At 36.1% G+C, this 19281-nt stretch overlaps 1 protein-coding gene across 3 annotated transcripts; it reads right to left on the bottom strand.

Moving 5' to 3' along the window:
* Nucleotides 1–87: 87 nt before the first annotated feature.
* Nucleotides 88–16174, bottom strand: LOC112506652 (protein EMSY-LIKE 1-like). Of its 3 annotated transcripts, none has more exons than XM_025110862.1 (9): nucleotides 15957–16174; nucleotides 9826–9960; nucleotides 9440–9733; nucleotides 9159–9353; nucleotides 3069–3137; nucleotides 1002–1226; nucleotides 835–903; nucleotides 683–746; nucleotides 88–435 (listed from the first exon to the last, which is right to left on the bottom strand). In XM_025110862.1, exons 2-9 carry the CDS (start codon nucleotides 9925–9927, stop codon nucleotides 248–250), a joined length of 1206 nt encoding a protein of 401 aa, XP_024966630.1. In that variant the 5' UTR covers nucleotides 9928–9960; nucleotides 15957–16174; the 3' UTR covers nucleotides 88–247. The 3 variants fall into 3 exon arrangements, with proteins under 3 accessions (XP_024966630.1, XP_024966631.1, XP_024966632.1); XM_025110863.1 differs by having other exon boundaries at nucleotides 9826–9952; XM_025110864.1 differs by lacking the exon at nucleotides 9159–9353.
* Between the last annotated feature and the right edge of the window lie 3107 nt (nucleotides 16175–19281).

The following is a 19281-nucleotide window of genomic DNA, read 5'->3' as shown; positions in this document are numbered from 1 at the left end:
AGCAATGAATATAGGTTCAAATGGCAATGGCAATGTCAATGGCAAGTATTATTTTGTAAATACAGAGATAGAAAGGTAGAATGAAAGTTTGAGCTTTGAATATAGGTATGTGCATAATATATTCTTCTACTTTTATACCATCATCTATACAAAACATAACAAAATCCTGAATCTTAATAACTAAAACTCTAATTTTTTGTCATTCTTTTTAAGTTAAGATAAGAAGAGAGGTTTACCATGTATATTACTAGATGATATCCACATACTCTTCTGCCTGGTTATCAGTTGCTGCTGTTATGCTTCCTCTCCCCATTGCTGCTGTACCATCCGATCTTCCATAATGGTTGCTGCTGCCGTATCTGCCTCCTCCTACCTCTCCATCCATCCCTTGTCCATGCCCATGCCCATGCCCATGCACGAATCGTGCATCTCCACCTGATTTCACAAAATTAACAAATTATTCATATGTGAATCATTTGCTAAAAGAAAACGTGGGTTCACATATGCATCTTCGAATGGATGTTTTCTGGGTTTACCAACGATTCACATATGAATCATTTATTATTTATTACGTACTCGACTTTTTTTGCCTTTCTAAATTCGAATCTTCCCCTGGCAATACATACAGCCTACATAAATTACATCACAAAAATTAAAAAGAGCAAGCCATCGTGATTATTACCGCTATCACTGTCGGATGCATCTGCGAGCTTCGCAATGACATCAATCAGTGCTCGTTCATGTTCCTAGATCATCCACAAAATTAAAATATCAAATGCTTTGACATGGAAACAAACTTCTTCAGAAATTAATGGATTGGTTTCCAAGTCATACCTTGAGCATTTTCTTTGCCTTCTCTATTTCAAGCAGATCAGGATGAGTAGCATCAAATACTTTTTCCACCTGCCAAGATCAAGGTTCAGGGCAAAGAAAAATAATTTTTTGTGTACTGGTGGGCCATGGGTAGAGGAAAAAGGTATCAAGATCATAAATTAAAGTACCTCCTTTATAAGAGTGTCAGTGTGAAATATCTCTATTTCATCTGAAGCCTTCATATCACCATTCTGCGATGGTGGGTATCCTTTTCGCGATTGCTCCTTTGGGTTCCCTCTACCTCTACTAACTCCATGGCTAACTTGATTACCAAATCCATGTCCTTGTCCACCATGACTAACTTGATCAGATCCTGGGTCCTCACCTATCCATTGGATATCCTCCGGAGGAATCTGGCAATGGGGAATTGTTTAGAGAAACTGAAATTTTCCATGATAATTAAATTATTTGAAAGCAGATTCCATCTCAACTAAATGTGAACACATGCATGCAAAATCTTAAAAGACAGTGCAAACTGATCCCAAAAGACATCTCCTACTTAATGTTAGCATGATCTACCATATCTGTTTGGCAAAGTAAGTCATATAATTATCACAATCAGCAGGCAACAAAGGTATAAAATAGGCAAATCATTGATCAAAATTTTTCACTCTTGTTTGTATTAGTTGGACCACAAGTTTGGCAGCATTCAAGGTTGAACCAGTCTTCTTCTAAATCATGCGAGTTTCTCACAAATTGTCCATAGCCTTCATGGCTATTGACCTGTGTCCAACGCATATTGTGAAAGACTTTAATGATTCAGATGATTACAAATTAGAATTAGCAGAAGGGTCAAGAAAAGATCTGGAGAGAATAATCACATACACACACATGGAGTGAGGGATGGAGACTACTGTTTGTTGATGTTCATTGTGAACTCACTTCGACTAATTTCTAAGATCGCCAGAGTGAAATGACTACCAAAAGCTTTCAGCATTATATTATGAGTTTATAGACAGATAGTAGCTACTAGCTAGAATTGTGTTGAATAATAGAAAGAACAACAAAGGATCCAAACTCACAACTTTATCAAACTGCCAATTTTTTAGAGGCAGACATGCAGAATTGCAGATAAAGAGAGAGAGATGTGTGTGTGCGTGATCATTCAAGTAAGAAAAGCTGATACAAATTTATGCAATCCATACAAAAATCTATGAGGAACTTTTGGCATCATGCAGAAGATTTGTTTATTTGTTACATTTCAGACCTAGATAACAATTGTAAGATGTACTCTGAAGTATACAAAAGGAAACACAGTGCAACAAATTCTTTAATATAGAACCCAAAGAGTAATATATACACTTCAAGAGACTCTTAGAGAATCTACATGGCATCAAAGTGTAGACTTCATGTTAAAGCTCATAACCAGATAGTGTGCTCATTGGCACAGACTAGTAGCTAATGGTAATATAAAGCAGAATCGACACCTGAACCCCATTATCTTACTTGAACATGAACCAAATTCACTACAGGATAAAACAGGGAATTCAGGATATTCAATGGAAACAAATAGTAGGTAGATGAGTTCTGTACAAAATCTATCATGCTTAGTTCAACAGGTTGTTATTCTATCTCATGCTTGGACAAATCGTCTTGGAACATATAAATATTTATATGATAGAGAAATTCTTGGGCTGAGGTATATGAGCATCTCCAATCATACTCCCGATATTTAAACTAAGGTAGGGAGTAATTTGCCTAAAAATCAGTCTAAGAAGTGTTCTTTATGCTCCCTACATTATTAGCTGCATATTATTAATAATTTATTGTTTACTCTAATATATGTTCTTTACATACTTCAATTACTAATAAAACAGATAATAATAAAATAATGTAGTTATATCGTAGGGAGCTCCCCACATGTAGGGAGGAGATAACGTTAATTAGGATAGGGAGCCAATGTAGGGAGTGCATTGGAGTGATCTTGTTTTGGTTTTGTCTACCTACATTAGTTAAAGAATGGATGTAGGGAGTGCACTGGAGATGCTCTAACACTTAGCTTCAGAGTTAATGTTGGAGTTATATGTTTGCTGTTAACGAAAAGAACATGCGTGACAGCAAATTGAAAATTGTTTCAAATTGAAATTTTGTGACGGATTGAAGTGTCTCAAGTTGGTTGGTCCACCATCATTTGCTTTCCATGAATAACCGTAGCATGCCAACATAAAACACTAGAGATGATGACAACACTTTACCTCCTTGAGATTAACCCATTCAAAGCTTTCCTGTGGTGTATTCTTATTATAAAGTAGAGCATGACGTCCCTGCAAAAATTTATATATTAACAATGATGGATGCTACTTGCTAGATTCACATGAACTGAACATGTAATATCTGTGCTTTCAAGGACTGGTCAGTTCAAACAAAAAGACACAACAGATTATTTGTTTTACATATAAAAAACTGTCGAGTGGTGTGACTTTAGTTCTAGTAGACTTAGTCTAGTTAGTCTGTTATTTTCTTTTCTGTTTAGCCTATAAATAAGTGGGTTATGTTGTAAACACTGCACATTTTTCTCATCTAATAAAATTCTCTGCCTCACGCATCCAAATTCACTACAAGATCTCTAGTAATTTCTTAACAAATTGGTATCAGAGCGTGGTGATCAAAGACACGCTTTTGTTGGTTCTGGATTTTTTCGGTTCTTGATTCTGCGATTGATCAAGTCGACCTGTGTTTTGAAATTGCTCCTTCCGATTGCAATCTTGGCAATCAATTGCGTCAATCTTGAAGTCCAATTCAAGTCAACGGGATTCAAGGTAGAGCTACATCTGAAATTGACGATCGATTGGTCTCCGGAATTGAAATTGGTGATCGATTGGTTTCCAGAATTGAAAATGGCGATCGATTGGGAACCGGCATCTTGAAATTAGTGATCAATTGGAGTTTGGCAACTGAAATTGGTAATCGATTGGTTTTCTGGAATTGAAATTGCCAAATTGGCGATCGATTGGGAACAGGCATCTTGAAATTAGTGATCAATTGGAGTCTAGCAACTAAAATTAGTGATCGATTGGTGTCTGGCAATTGAAATTAGTGATCAACTGGTGACTGGCGACTTTAATTTTTGATCAATTGGCGACTAGTGTTCGATTCTAGGTGGAGGGCGACTGGAATTGGTCATCCTTTGGTGATTGAAAGCACTTGCCTCGATTCAATCAAGATTTTGGTGATGCCTCCACAAATGATAAAGATCGACAAGTTTACTTGTAAAAATAATTTCAGCTTATGGCGAATTAAGATGAGAGCTCTCCTAAAACAACAAGGAATTTGGACTCCCTTGGCTGGAGAAAGACCTGCAAATATGGCCGACATGGAGTTTAATCAACAAGATGAGAAGGCTCACAGCACCATCTTGTTGTCCTTGGCAGATGAAGTGATTTACGAGGTCACAAATGAGGAGACTGCCGTATCTTTATGGATGAAACTTGAAAGTCTCTACATGACAGTCTTTAACAAACAAGTTGTTGCTAAAGCAAAGGTTATTTTCGCTTCGAATGAAGGAAGGGATGCCATTGAAGGAACATCTTGACGAGTTAAACTTCATTCTTATGGATTTAAAGAATGTTGAGGTCAAAGTTCAAGATGAGATTGCTACCCTCATTTTATTGGTTTCATTGCCACCCTCATACGAAAATTTTGTCAACTCATTTGTAGTTGGAAGGGACACAATTACTTTGGAAGAAGTTCGATCAAGTTCGCATTCACGAGAATTACGCCATAAAGCTTCCGAAAATGGAACTGAAAGCCAATTTGTTGGTTTGTGAGTGGTAAATGAAGGTAGAGAAAAGGGTCGAGAGAAAGGTAAAGGCAAGTGGAAAGGAAGAAGTCAATCAAAGATTGAAGGGTCGAGGATCGAAAGCTAGCCCGAAAGATGTATGTCACAGGTGTGGTGATCTTGGACATTGGAAAAATGAAGGTCCGAAACGAAAAGAGAAGGCATCTGCTGCTGTTGATAAAGATGATTCGGGTTCAGAGGCTGATCTGGTTCTTTCAGTAGTCGACTCTAAAAGTCAGCAAGATGAGTGGATTCTTCACTCCGAGTGTTCGTTTCACATGACACCGAATAAGGCCTGGTTTGATACTTATGAAAAGGTTGCAACAGGAAGTGTTTTAATGGGGAACGATGTTCCGTGTTATGTTGTTGGAATAGGTTCGCTAAGTATCAAAATGCAAGACGGGGTAGTGAGAACTTTGGCTGATGTTCGTCACGTACCTGATTTGAAAAAGAATTAGGTTTTTTTGGGAGCCTTAGATTCCAAAGGTTTCAAGTACAGCTGTGAAAAAGTAGTCCAGGTCTCTAAAGGTGCATTAGTGGTGATGAAAGGAGTCAAGAAAGGTACCTTGTATGTGCTTGAAAGCAACATGGTTGTTGGGTCAGCATCGCCAGCCTTTAATTCTGATAAAAACGAGTCAGATTTGACACTCTTGTGGCATATGAGGCTGGGGCATGTTAGTGAGAAAGGCATGCTCATGCTCAGCAAGCAAGGACTTCTTGGAGGTCATAAAGTTGCTTAACTCGGCTTTTATGAGCATTGTATCTGTGGAAAACAAAGGAGAGTGAGTTTTTCAAAGGCTCTCCATAATACCAAGTCTACTTTGGACTATCTACATGCTGATTGTTGGGGTCATTCACAGATTTCTTCTCTTGGTGGTGGCCGTTATTTCCTCTCAATTGTTGACGATTACTCTAGGATGACTTGGGTGTTTATCATGAAACATAAACTGATAAAAGTGAGTCATTTGAGAAGTTCAAAGAATGAAAGGTTCTCATTGAAAATCAAGTTGGGAAGAAGATAAAGAGGTTGCGAACTGATAATGGTTTGGAATTTCGTTCGAATGAGTTTGACCGGTTTTGTAAAGATGAAGGAACTGCAAGGCACACTCCACAGCAAAATGGAGTGGCCGAAAGGATGAATGGAACGCTGCTAGAAAGAGTTAGATATGTGCTGTCAAATGCAGAGTTGTCTAGAGGTTTTCGGGCTGAGGCGTTAAACACGATTTGTTACCTGGTGAATAGGTCTCCGGCAACAGCAATTGGTTGTAAAACCCCTACTAAAACGTGGTCCGGTAAGCCAGCTGGTTACACGAATTTACGGGTGTTTGGTTGTCCTTCATACTACCATGTGAGTGAAGGAAAGTTGGAACCAAGGTCAAAGAAGGGTTGTTTATGGGATATGGTGCTGAAGTAAAAGGGTATAGAATCCGGTCACTTGATGAAACAAAGGTAATTCTCAGCCATGATGTAATATTTGATGAAGGAAGTATGTTGAGTGACGTACGGTATTCGTCTACTTCATCTACTTCAAAAGACCAAGAGGAGAGGATCTCCGAACAGATAGAGCATGAGTTAAATGATTCAGATGAGGGTGAGAATGTCTTTGGACAGCGCAGTAACATGATTCAAACAGGACCTGTTGAGTCCGAAAGTCAGCACCAGCCTATGGAATTTCAGTCCATAGCTTTAGACAAGCCTCGAAGACAAGTCGGGAGGCCAATTCCGTATGGTTTTGACGACATGGTGGCCTATGCATTACAAGTTGTTGAAGAATTGGGAGTTCTTTGAGCCATCTACTTATAGAGAAGCAATCACAACAAAGGAGGCTGATGTGTGGATAGTAGCCATGAGTGAATAAATGGAGTCCCTTCACAAAAATAGGACTTAGGAATTGGTCAAATTACCTCAAGGCAGAAAAGTTGTGACCTGTAAGTGGATTTTTAAGCGGAAAGAAGGGCTGCCAGGAGCTGAAAATGTGAGAATTAAGGCTCATTTGGTGGCTAGAGGTTATAGCCAAGAGCAAGGGGTTGCTTATAATGAAATATTCTCACTGGTGGTGCGTCATACATCCATACGAGTGCTGTTGGCACTAGTAGCACAACAAAATTTGGAGTTGGAACAGTTGGATGTTAAAACAGCGTTCTTGCATGGAGATCTTGAAGAAGAAATTTATATGAGTCAACCGGAAGGATTTGTGGTTCAAGAAAAGGAAGATTATGTTTGTAAGCTCAAGAAATCGCTTTACGGGTTGAAGCAATCTCTGAGGCAGTGGTATAAGCGATTTGACAGCTTTTGGTGAAACATGGTTTTAATCGAAGCCCTTATGATTGCCGCATATATCATAAGAAAGTAGCTGATGGTTCACGTGTGTATTTGCTACTTTATGTCGATGATATGTCGGTAGCAGCTCGAGATATGGCTGAAATTAAGAGGTTGAAACAACTCCATAATTTTGAGTTTGATATGAAAGATTTGTGAGTTGCTCAAAAAATACTTCGGATGGAAATAGTTCGAGACAGATCTAGACAAAAACTTTTCTTGTCACAGAAAAGTTACATCTTGAAGATACTTTCTCGGTTTGATATGGCTTCGGCAAAGCCTTTGAGCACTCCATCTGCAAATTTCAGGTTATCGGTGGCTTTGGCTCCTCAAACAGAAGTTGAAGTGGAGTATATGAACAAAGTTCCTTATTCAAGCATTGTGGGGAAGTCTTATGTATGTTATGGTCTGTACTAGGCCTGACATAGCTCGTGCCATTAGTGTCGTTTCGCGCTATATGGCTTGTCCAGGAAAGGAACATTGGGCTGCTGTAACACGTATTTTTCAGTATCTTAAAGGTTCAGCTGATGTAGGTCTCATTTATGGAGGAAAAGGAGACAGTTTTGTTGTTGGGTATTCAGACTCAGATTATGCAGCTGACCTTGACAATCGAAGATCATTAACGGGTTATGTGTTCACTGTTGGAGATGCCTTAGTAAGCTAGAAAGCAACATTACAACCATCAGTTGCTTTATCCTTACAGAGGCTAAGGAAGAGATTTGGCCGAAGGGTCTGCTTGGAGATCTTGGATTTCATCAAGATCAAGCTATGATTTTTTGTGACAGTTTAAGTGCTATTTGTGTTGCGAAAAATCAGGTGCATCATGAAAGAACGAAGCACATAGACGTTGTTATCATTTCATACGGTCAGAAAGAAGAGTTAAAGTGAAGACTGATGATAACCCAGCTGATGCACTTACTAAACTTGTTTCTTTAAACAAGTTCAGACATTGTTTAGATCTCCCAAACATTGATAACTAGAAGTAAAATCTTTGTAGAATTAAAGTCAAGGTGGAGATTTGTCGAGTGGTGTGACTTTAGTTCTAGTAGACTTAGTTTAGTTAGTCTGTTATTTTCTTTTTTGTTTAGCCTATAAATAAGTAGGTCATGTTGTAAACACTTAAACAAACCAAATCCTATTTATTTATTCTAATTAGAAATACTGTATTTTTTTTTAGATTCAAGGCCTAACCACGGCTAACCCAATAACGAAAGTTTCGTAAGGGGACTGGAGCAGGCGCCAATGAGGCTTTTATTTGAGAGAAAAAAGAAGACTAACATTTTTTTCTCATCTAATAAAATTCTCTGCCTCAAGCATCCAAATTCACTAAAAGATCTCTAGTAATTTCTTAACAAAAACAATTACAGGCATAATTGGATACTGAGATGAGAAGAAAACTTTCTGCATTGATAAATATGTATGGTGTGCAAATCCCTTCTTCACCACATTACATGTTCAAGTGACCCACTTATTCACTAATCCATCACAGGAACAATGATTAAGCTCTATATGGTGGATCATAAAACAGTACAAATTGGAAAATGAAATCATAGAGAATGAATGGAGTAGGCATTCAAACAAAAAATCTACAGATTATAATAGTAAAAGATATAATATTCAAAATTTTGGGCAAGGGGGAAACTCTCACAGCTCATACTTGTCTTTTATGAGACTTGAACCCCCAAACCTCAAAGTTAGTTTGGTGGGTTAATGCCATTGGGCCAAGGGCCTTTTAATGTAGTGAAGATATGTTAAGAGAGATAAAAATACATTATAAATTACATTAATAGAGAAACTATAGACAGTGATATTTACCCAATTAAATTTACAAATGGAGAGAATCAGAGAATTTTTAGAATATCAACTGCTCAGAAAAGAAAAGTTAAATTTGGACATTAAGGAGCAGATCACTTGCATCAATTTACAAAAAAAATGATATTATATGAATATCACATCTCAAGAAGTCGTAAAAATATCACAAAAATCTATCAAAAATGATCAATAGAACAATGAAGATAATCAGGATGTTGTGAAGAAGAAATAACAAGTTGATTCAGATGCCAACGAAATAAGAACATTAGGCCAAAAGATATGATCTCACTTAAATAGCATCTACTATAGTCTTCCCCCCATAAGATATCTTTCCTGTTGCTGCCACCCAATTAAGCTAAAGGAACCTATAACATACCTGTACAGGATTGTAGTCAACTATGACAGCCTCATAAAAGTTGTTGTCATCAGGCCATCTGGTTCTTAGTTTCCTCCCAATCAATTGATCCCTTGTACCCACATCAGTTGCTTCATTTGCTATGGAAATAGCAGAAGACCCATGATTTGAAAGCATTCCCCGTGGAGTTCTCCCCATTAAGGGGTACCTTGGGGACTTCATTGACATTCAATGACCCATCAGTCAAGAATTAAAAACATTATTTAATATCACATACATATTTGAATTCTTAATCAACTCACAGGTTTAGGGGTTTGGATTCCAGCTCCCAAGCCAGAAAACGACTGAGTGGGTAAAGACAGGGGCATAGATGTCTTTTGCCTCTTCCGAGATGCTGAAACAGTCGGACTCAGTGAAATTGGGTCATGGATAGATTGGGGAATGTTGAGCATTGCACTACGGGTCCCCCCTGAAGTCCTCCACTCCCTGATCCTTATAATGATGTCGTCGGTATTTACCTTGGAGAGTAGTTCTCTATGCTCGTCATCAGAAACTCGCAGTTCTTTCCGAAGTTCTGTTATTAATCCTTCCTTCTCCTGAGATATTGTATACATCACCGAGCATTTAGGCCACTCAGCAGAAAACAAACTAAATCCAGGATATAGATTTGTAAAGGCGTAAACCATACCCATGAAAGGGCATCGGATTGTGCTTTGAAAGCTCGTAGCACTGAACTGTATGCTACTTGCTCGAGGTAATGAATCTGGGACTCCATCTCATGTTGCATCATTGCAAAAGTGGCCTGTCCAGGAACCCTATAAAACTGTGTTGGTCGAAGATTATTATAGTAATAAATACTCTCATTTGGTAGTGAATAATTCAATAGAATAGAGCTCAGATTGACCTTGTAATAGCAATAACTATAGCACTATTAAGTTGTGAACCTTGTGTATTGGTGATAGTTTATCAAACCATATTCATTGTCTTGGTTGTCTGAAAAGTGATCTGATGTATTAGTTTTGTTTCACAAGCATAAGTGTATACTGTGGCAGATCATCAAAGGTGTATTTTACGGTAGGTTATTGAATCCACAAGAGATAGTTCAACTTGTTTTCCTCAACCACTCTTCACCTACCTATTAGAAAGTAAACTATTTCTCACAACCTCGTATCCAGACACATTAAGCCATCTGACATTTTCATTGATGGCACTGTTGTAAGAGACAACAATAATCAACAGAATCAACTACTTCGAACCATCCAACGAGTTCACACACATATCCCCACACTACCAGATTGAACATTCATAATTTCAACAGAATCAGCAACTTCAGGTCTTTTTTAAAATTCATCTCGTCAACAGGCGGATTGATCTTCCCAGTAAAACCCTTTAAGAAAAAGAAAAAGCAAACCAAAGCAAACTCCACTCAAGGAGCAATCGGTAAGAGAAACTTGTCAGGGCATTTGATTAAACTTCCAAGTCTTGACCTGATTTCCAGCCCTGAATCAGGGCTCAATTTCAAACAACAAAACGAGAGAAAACCAGGGCTCAATTCCAGCCCTAAAACGAGAGGGATCAGCAGAGCTATTTCACATGGCGGGGTCAGATGTTTACATCAAATCTGGAATTGCTAAACCCTTTGAACAGTCCATATTTACAGGACCTTGATGGGGGTGGAGTTACAGGATTCACCAAGGTTGATAAAATGGTTAAAAAACATATCATTGATGAATTCAAGAAAGTACCTTTCACCAGTAAAAAGCCTCTAGGTGTCTTAGCTCAAACACAGAATCAAATAATTCAGAATCCAAAGGAAAGAAAGGGTCATTAGAGCTTAGAAGGGGAAGGAATGAATTTGAAGGTTGAATGTCCACAAAGATAGCAAGAGTGAAATGATGATAGCAGAGGCAGGTTTAAAGAAAAGGGTATTGAGGGGGAAATATGATGGCTTACTGAATTGATACAGCTACCCCCCCCCCCCGACTGGCCGATGAAGCCCATTTAAGCCACGGGCTTAACGAATAAAACGAACATACGAATATGGCTTAGCGAATAAGCCCATTAATTAAGTATGTTAAATCTAATATTAGCAGCCCCTGACCGTCAATTACCATGATATTTCATATTGTAAGGAGTTAAATACAAAAAAGAAAACTGGAGTCTGAGAACAAAATTTTCAAGGCAGTAAAGAATATGATTCTGAGATGAGATGACCCACTTAAATATTATGCAGCCGCACAAGACTTGCTCAAAAGACCAACTTCATCAATCTAAAATCAGTGATGAGAAGACAGGGTGCTAACTAAGTTTTATAACTTTCCAAATGGTTTTGCTGTATGTATTCAGGCATTTAGTTGTTAACTTGTTTTTGAATCACCAAGGAGTAAACTAGTAGTAGGATATATGACTACCGTTACCAAAAATTAATCAACATTGCTTCGCTACCATATGCATAAGATTATACATAAAAAAAGATATAAGAACAAGAAAAACTATTGAAGAAAGTATATTGTCGATTTATTGTAAATGTTAGTTTTTTGTTGTCATTTTTGTGCTTACAGGCTGTTTGTTATCAAATCATGCTCAACATGGAAAAATAAGTTGCACAATGTAGAAATTGTTTGAATCTTAACCCAAAACTTGCATCGTATGCATAGGGACCGGGGATTTAAGAGCTCCAACACATGTCTGGGTGGTTTGAGGAGAGAGCATGCCAAATTTACATATAGGGACACTTGGTGCAATTTCTTTGGGTTGAAGGAAGGTCACTGCATACGCTCTACTCCTCTTTTCCCTTGTTCTCAGGTAATAACCAACGTAAATGGATGACACCTTATGTAGAGAAGATACTCAAAATAATATTGTTGGAGTTAGATTTTAAAGTTGAAAAATCATCCCCAAGAATCAAGATACAAAATGACAAGAAGGTTGCAGAACAAAAGTTTCACTACAGAATACACATGTATATGACACCAACAATATCTTGCATGGAATGTATGATATTCAACCTAGTCAACTAGAGAATCACACAATACAGTAATCCAAAACATTTTCTGCAAAACCAACATGTCCTTTTGGGTTGAGCCCCTATGCGGTATAAAAATCAAAGTAATCATTGGCATGTATGAGTTCGTATCATAAGCTTCCATATTGACGACCACTCATGATTCAACCAATCATGCAGACACAATATTATGAATCAAATGATAATCTTGTGACTCTACTCTTTCAGGGTATTCTCCTCAATATATCATATAATCAAACACTAATACCAATTTATCCAGAATTGTCTTGACCTGGATGGACATTTTAGTGTTTACCTAAGACCCAATTAGCTACAATAAGAAAATTTTAAGAGAAAGACTATGTCAAGACTATAAAAACTTAAAATGGACTGCAGCCTCGACTTCTTTAGCCTTTAACGCTGACTATGACTCTCCAACTACTACCTCGATTTCCTCATGCCCTAAAGTTTATTATTACTAACTCTCTACCCATTATGCATATTACAATTGATTGTTTATAAAGTTTACTTTCTATTCTCCTTGCTCTTCTCTTGTTCATTGTATTCGTTGGCTAAAACAAAGAGCAAAAAAGATTCTCTTAAACGATAAGGTCCTTCACATTCTCCTGGTCACTAGGGTTGCATAAGGCCTACGGCAACTATGGTCACAAACTCACAATTGTAACATGAGATTTTGAATCTCAGAAGGAAAGGAAGTATATGACCCGTTCACATATCCATTTGCATCTCCTAGCGCTCTTTTTGTTTTCTTATCCTTTACTTTTTATCTTTGTCTATCTTTCCCAGTTGAATATGTATATTTCATGTTTTCAAACTTGTTGGATTATCAGTTTATCACCAAGCTCTTCAGATGTACAAAAGTTGGAAGAGATCTTTTAGTGAAATTACCATTGTTTTGGAAAGCTCCACTATTCCAACAAACCCCACCCTTACATTGGAGACTATAAAAGGTGGCTTCTACAAGTGAGATTTCTATCTCAAGGTATAGATTAGGTCATGCCACATATAAATGAGTTTATGTACAGAGACTTAGAGAAGAGTATGAACTATAAAGATATGTCAACCCACAAGATTGATCATGCACAAGCTAGGGTATTCCAATTTGAGTAAAGTTGGAGGCGAAGTGTCCACCTGTTAATATATTTTCCTCCTTTCTCTATTTTGCTAGTCCTATCTCCTGTTCTGGTTACTTCCAATAACACACAAGCACATAGTAATTTCTACCCACATAAAAATAACAGAAATGACAATATCAAATGACTGAAACAAATAAAGCATAAAAAATGTGACAAAACCACAAACCTCATTTCAATGACTGTAAGACCAAACCAGACCATGGCATAACACAAGGCATCCTAATTTGGTTCAGGTGGATCCATATGTACCCCAGAAATTTTTGTTATTTAATGAAGTAATATAATAAATGCAAACCCAAGAACATTAGTAAGAGAACAAAGAAACCAAATGCAGATTTTGGTATCCGTATCCTATTGTATTATATTGTTCTTTTTCTCTTTCAACTCTTTTGAGATTTCCTTTGGGGTAAATACTTTATAAATGCCCATTCTACAAGCGTAATCAAAACAATGTCATCTTGACCAAAACTTACTAAAACAACTTTCTCATATCTCTTTCCACATACCTAATCTCTATCTCTATCTCTCTCCCTCATATATTCATCTTAGCGTTATTGCTCCCAAACACAAGTCAATGCTAGGAGCTCTCTCGATTCTACACGCCATGTTCTTTCTTGATTCTAGAATTCAAGTCCTTTCTCATCATACGTCAATTGTATACAGGAATACAGCACCGTGATGCAAGCATCTCTCTTAATTCTACATCATGTAATCATCAGCATCCTTCTATGAATCATAATACTACTCGTATGACACAATGTAAGTATCTCTTTGGATTTTTTACTTCTTGTTTATGTAAAGCACTTTCTCAAAGGGATGTCACATTTTTATTACTCCTATAAGTTATAACTACACTCACAATTCTACCCAACGTAGATGCAGTTCCAAAATAGAAGGCAATGTTGACATTAATCTCAGATCTTGTTAACAGATGCATAATCCCCATGGTTTTGTCACAAGATATTTCAACTAACGGTGCTTAAGATTTAACAATCTTGGACAATCATCTTTTCTTTTGTTTAATTGGTAAGTATTTGCTTGTTATTAACCAACAAATGTTGCATCAGAAGGCTAGAAATGGACGTTTGTTTTTACGAATTTATTTGTAAATGATCCCAAAAAAGCAAAAGGAATGTAAAGTTTTGCTAACAAAGATAATGAAAATAGAAGGGGAAAGATAAATAACTAAATTTTTATTTATAAAAGATATTAAAGAAAGTACTTTTCAATGGACTAATATAGAGCTGATTGCAAAAGTGATAGTCAAGGAAAAAGGGAGTTTTACTAAGAGGATGTTAGGATGCACATTTTCATAATATGGTAATTAGCTGCAACAAAGTATTAAAGTTCGGGATGGTTATGGAATCTTGTGTTTAACTGTTTACCTTCAAAAATCAGTTTCGCCGTGCCAACTCCTAATCTACTTCTCAAAATCTCATTATAGTGGCCCTAATAATTCATAAGCAGAATAAGATTTGCCAAACACTTCAAAACTGGTAGGTTGGCAGCATATTCAGCACCCCTAAGTTTGATAACAATATATGGTTTTAGTTACTACTTATCGGTAAGGTTAACTATAGGAAAACCAAGTATTCACTAGTCCATGTGTGGGTGTGTACAATTGCTTTTGTTTCATCAAGGTATGTAGACACAACAAACAACCAAACCAAACAAGCATTTATCACTTATCCAACCCAAACCAAATCATCATGACTTGGCCACTTCTTTCATTTATTCAACCCAAACCAAATCATCATGGTTCAGTTTTGATTGTTCTTGCGACAATAAGTCAGGCCAACAAAAATCATCATCACCACCATAAAGATCACATGCCACTTGCACAAATTTCAAAAAAGAAATATCAAGTGTGGGATCATTTTTAGACATAACCCCATGCCCATATCCTCGTGTAGGAAAAAGGGAAGCAGGACTAAATAATAAAGGTTCGCTATTCGAGCATAACAAGACAAATATATGATATTAACCAAATTCCAGATCTTCAAATGCTCATTGATATACTTATGAAAAATTCAATTCATATAAGGACACATGCTGACTCCAACAAGTGATTTACCTACAAATTAAGCTATTAGCTACATTGAGAACAAGTGATTTACCTACAAATTAAGCTACTAGCTACATTGAGAAATAACAAAGCCTTTGAATAGAATGTAAAGTTCAGCAATGGCAGATTATGACGTATATATACTATATTCCACAGGTGGTTACACACTTACATATATAATGTCAAAGCATCTTGGCAATAGAATGAAATCATGTTTGCAATTTTGATGTGTTATAATTGCAACTTACAGATAATTTATTTTAGACTATAAGTTGGACAACAATGCGCGCTCTTCTAACTCGAAACCCTAATTACAAGCCTAAAATACATAAAGCAAAGGCAAGGAAACCACCTAAAGGAAGCTCACCCCATCCGAACTTTATTTTCATGGTGTAAACACATAATTTAGCTCTAAAATCCCCAACCTCAACCTTTCAATTTTAGGTAAGCTACAGTCCTGAGCTTGAAAACAATTAAAGCAATCGGTATACATAGCAGCAGCATCTACATACTAAATTTTACATTGAAACCCTAAATAATCTACAAGACATAATAAAAATGCACCAAATGTCGGGTGATAACGATCAACTCACCGCTGCAAAAAACAAATCGCAAAGACCGGATCTTCGAGATGAAAAAAGAGCCCAAGAAACCAGATAATTGATACAAAAAATTGCTTCTCGGTTCGCAGTGAACCCAATTGGTACAAAAGATTACAGCACTTCAATAAGAATCACACAATGTGAAGAACTGGCGTAGCATTTTGCATGAATTTCGTGGAGGAGTAAGAGGGATTTTGCTTTGAAAATGGGGAACAATTTGGAAGGACTAATGATGTTTATATAGACAGAGGGAGGGCGATATGGATATTGCTGACTACGAAAACGTGAAGGCGGATATGAAATTGTTTTCAAATTGGGTTTTGTTGTCGACGGGTTCCGTTTCTTTTCGTTTATGGTGTATGGCACCCTCCAACTTTCATTTATGTGCAACTTCGGTCCCTGTCAAAGATCTGACAACAATTTGGGTCGGATATATAAATGGGCTTTTGCTAGGCCTGTGAAACAAATATATCCTTACAATTCGGGTCGGATATAACTGATTTATGAAACCGAGAGACCCCAAGATGAAGCTATTGAAGAACTCGTACCTTTTCATTTCTTTGCATCAAAAACAAAAATTCATATTTTATTCTTAGTTAAACATAAAGTAAATCAAAACTATGGCTATTTCAGAAGCAAATTACATTAAAAAGTAATTGTTCATTATTATTTTTAAAATATATATATATAGGGAAGGGTTCAAACGAGAGCACATTCATTTTACGAGAATGCGAGAATACCTTTTTACTGTAAACAATCACATGTGATACTAAATTAGAGACACGTGCGATTTTCGATGTGATATTGGTTGCGGGCCAAGTCACCCTTACACCACTAAGTCCCTTCATAATGATTATCACATGTGATAAGGTTGTTGTTGATATGATACTATAATCCATCAAGACCATCACATGTGATGTTAAATCATAGACGCAGACAACGTTTGGCACGGCCTAAGTCCGCACATCACAGGGTCCTCTCACGCGTATTATCACATGTGATAAGGGTGTTACCGCGTTCTCGTAAAATGGAGGTGTTCTCGTTTGAACCTCCACTTATCTATCTATCTATCTATCTCTCTCTCTCTCTCTCTCTCTCTCTCTATATATATATATATATATATATATAGGGTTAGGTTTGGAGAAAACCGTAAAAAAATAGAAAATTGAGAAACACTCTAGTAACCGTTCATCTGGACAGTATGCACATAGGCATACAAGTAATTTGGAAGCAATTTCTCCGGTATATACATGTCCATATTATGCACAAGTGCAAAAAACCAAAAAAAAAAAAACGTTTTCAATTGCTTGTATGCACATGTGCATATCGTCCAGATGAATGATGGAACCATTTAGCCATCGTTATGGCATGAAAAAACACAACATTTTATTAAAGCTTTAACATGTGAATCCCACCTCAAACTCAAATCAGCTATTTGGTATTGAAAAAGTCTAAGATCTCGATTTCAATCTACTGCTTCGTTCAACGCATATTTTCACAATTTGCTTTTGGATATTGATAAACAACCCATATAAGTAGCCCATGTAGTTACATCGATGTAAATTGCTTAAACGTCATACACAAGTTAAGAATACAAATCATTTGTTCCTGAACTCCATATATCCCTCCTTTCCACCGGTCAATCTATGACAAATTATTATTATTTTATTAAAATAAAAGATTAAGAAACAATTCAAAATAAAACGATAACTTATCAAAAACTGATTAGTTAGACATAGAGATGGGAACAAGATCGGTTAAGAGATCACTACTTTGAGACTAGGACCAAATTAGGCCCGGTCCAGCCCAACCTGGAACCGACTTTTAGCCACCTATAATTAAACATGAAATAAACTTGAAATACAAATACAAGTGGTTCTTTAACTTCTTATATCGAATTTGGGCCTACTAAAGGTTACATTATTGGGCCCATTTTAAGGTAATTTTTATGGTTTTACCATGGTCCAAGACTATTTCATAGCCTTCACTTTTTTCGAATCTCGATTAAGACATACTAGTTGTGTACTCGTACAATGCGGTGGGAGCCATGAATTTTAACGATTTTGAAGGTTCACTGGTTTTATTAGAGAAGATTTAACGATGATATAAGTTACACTTGGTCTTTATATATTAATACAATTTAAATAAATAAGAGTTATGGTTCCAATTACAGTCTATCAATGAAAAAAATTGTATGACAGTTTAAAATCCAATATATTTAAAATTTAACATATTTAAACGACTTCACAAATGTGTTCGATTTACACCAAGAGCAAAGAATCAAGAGATCGAGAGCGAGACTCATAGTTCTAAAGCAAATGAATGAGAAAACTTTTAATAACTCATGATGAATATCATTTTTAATCTCACATTGGAGGATGGAGAGAAGACATAGAGGTATGAGATGGTTAATGCATGAGTGAAATGTGTCAAAAGTATTTTGGGAACATGAAAAGAAAAATGTTATAATATGCATTGGTAACTTGTACTATATTGTATTTTAATTATAGATTAAGAGATTTTAAGACTGAATGCATAAAATAGTAGTATTTAATGCATTATGAGTTGTTTTTAAAACTTTGTGCATAAATGTATAGTACTTTGTGTATTAAAAATTATTTTTAAGACTTTTAATAAATATGGTTTATAAGGTAGTATAGATTTGATAAACATAAATTAATTTATTTTTAAGTTTATTTTAAAAGTTTTATTTTGATGGGTAAAAAGTAAACTATAAACTAACTTAGAGCCTCTTTGTTTTTTTCAAAGTTACCTCTTAATATTTTTGAAGTATGATTCGTTCAGACGTTCGAGTATTATGAGCATTTGTTTTATTTATAAAATAAGAGCTTAAAAGCTCTAAATGTCCTCTAAAATTTTAAGTGGTAAACGTATCTTTTAATACCTCTTAATCCTAATCTGTTCTCTATCAAATGGTTCGTTTTTATGGGGTTGAAAGATATTTGTTAGCAAAAACTATTTATTTTTTATACATTTGTAAAAAAAACCTATTTTATCTTTTATAATTTTGCACTACCTTGACCGATTCAGATTTCAGACGTAAAAACAAACAATCTTACTGATCCAGATTTCAGAGTTTAGGACCATCTCTTATAAATCAGAAGTGAAATCAGACTTTTTTCAGTACATCATAAAATAAACATCACCTTACTAAAACACTACTTATAGTAGTGTTTCAATAAGCTCCATGAGTCTTTTTAATCATTTTCTGCTAACTAAATCTCTTTTTAATACTAATTAATATTTATCAATATTAATTATATTAAAATTAATTTTTAATTTTCATTATTCATTA

The sequence above is a fragment of the Cynara cardunculus genome (genome assembly GCF_001531365.2).
Source record: "Cynara cardunculus var. scolymus isolate 2C chromosome LG 2, CcrdV1, whole genome shotgun sequence".
In the NCBI taxonomy this organism is placed as follows: Eukaryota; Viridiplantae; Streptophyta; class Magnoliopsida; order Asterales; family Asteraceae; genus Cynara; species Cynara cardunculus.
This window is presented reverse-complemented; position numbering and strand designations above follow the sequence as displayed.

What these genes read in the sequence shown, in the direction of transcription:
- LOC112506652 (XM_025110862.1), bottom strand. Translation starts at nt 9,927, where the DNA reads ATGATGCAACATGAGATGGAGTCCCAGATTCATTACCTCGAGCAAGTA. An exon ending in AATCCGATGCCCTTTCATGG is followed by an intron (nt 9,734 to 9,825) that starts GTATGGTTTACG and finishes ACAATATCTCAG; the next exon opens with GAGAAGGAAGGATTAATAAC. An exon ending in TGCATCCGACAGTGATAGCG is followed by an intron (nt 436 to 682) that starts GTAATAATCACG and finishes TTGTGAAATCAG; the next exon opens with GTGGAGATGCACGATTCGTG.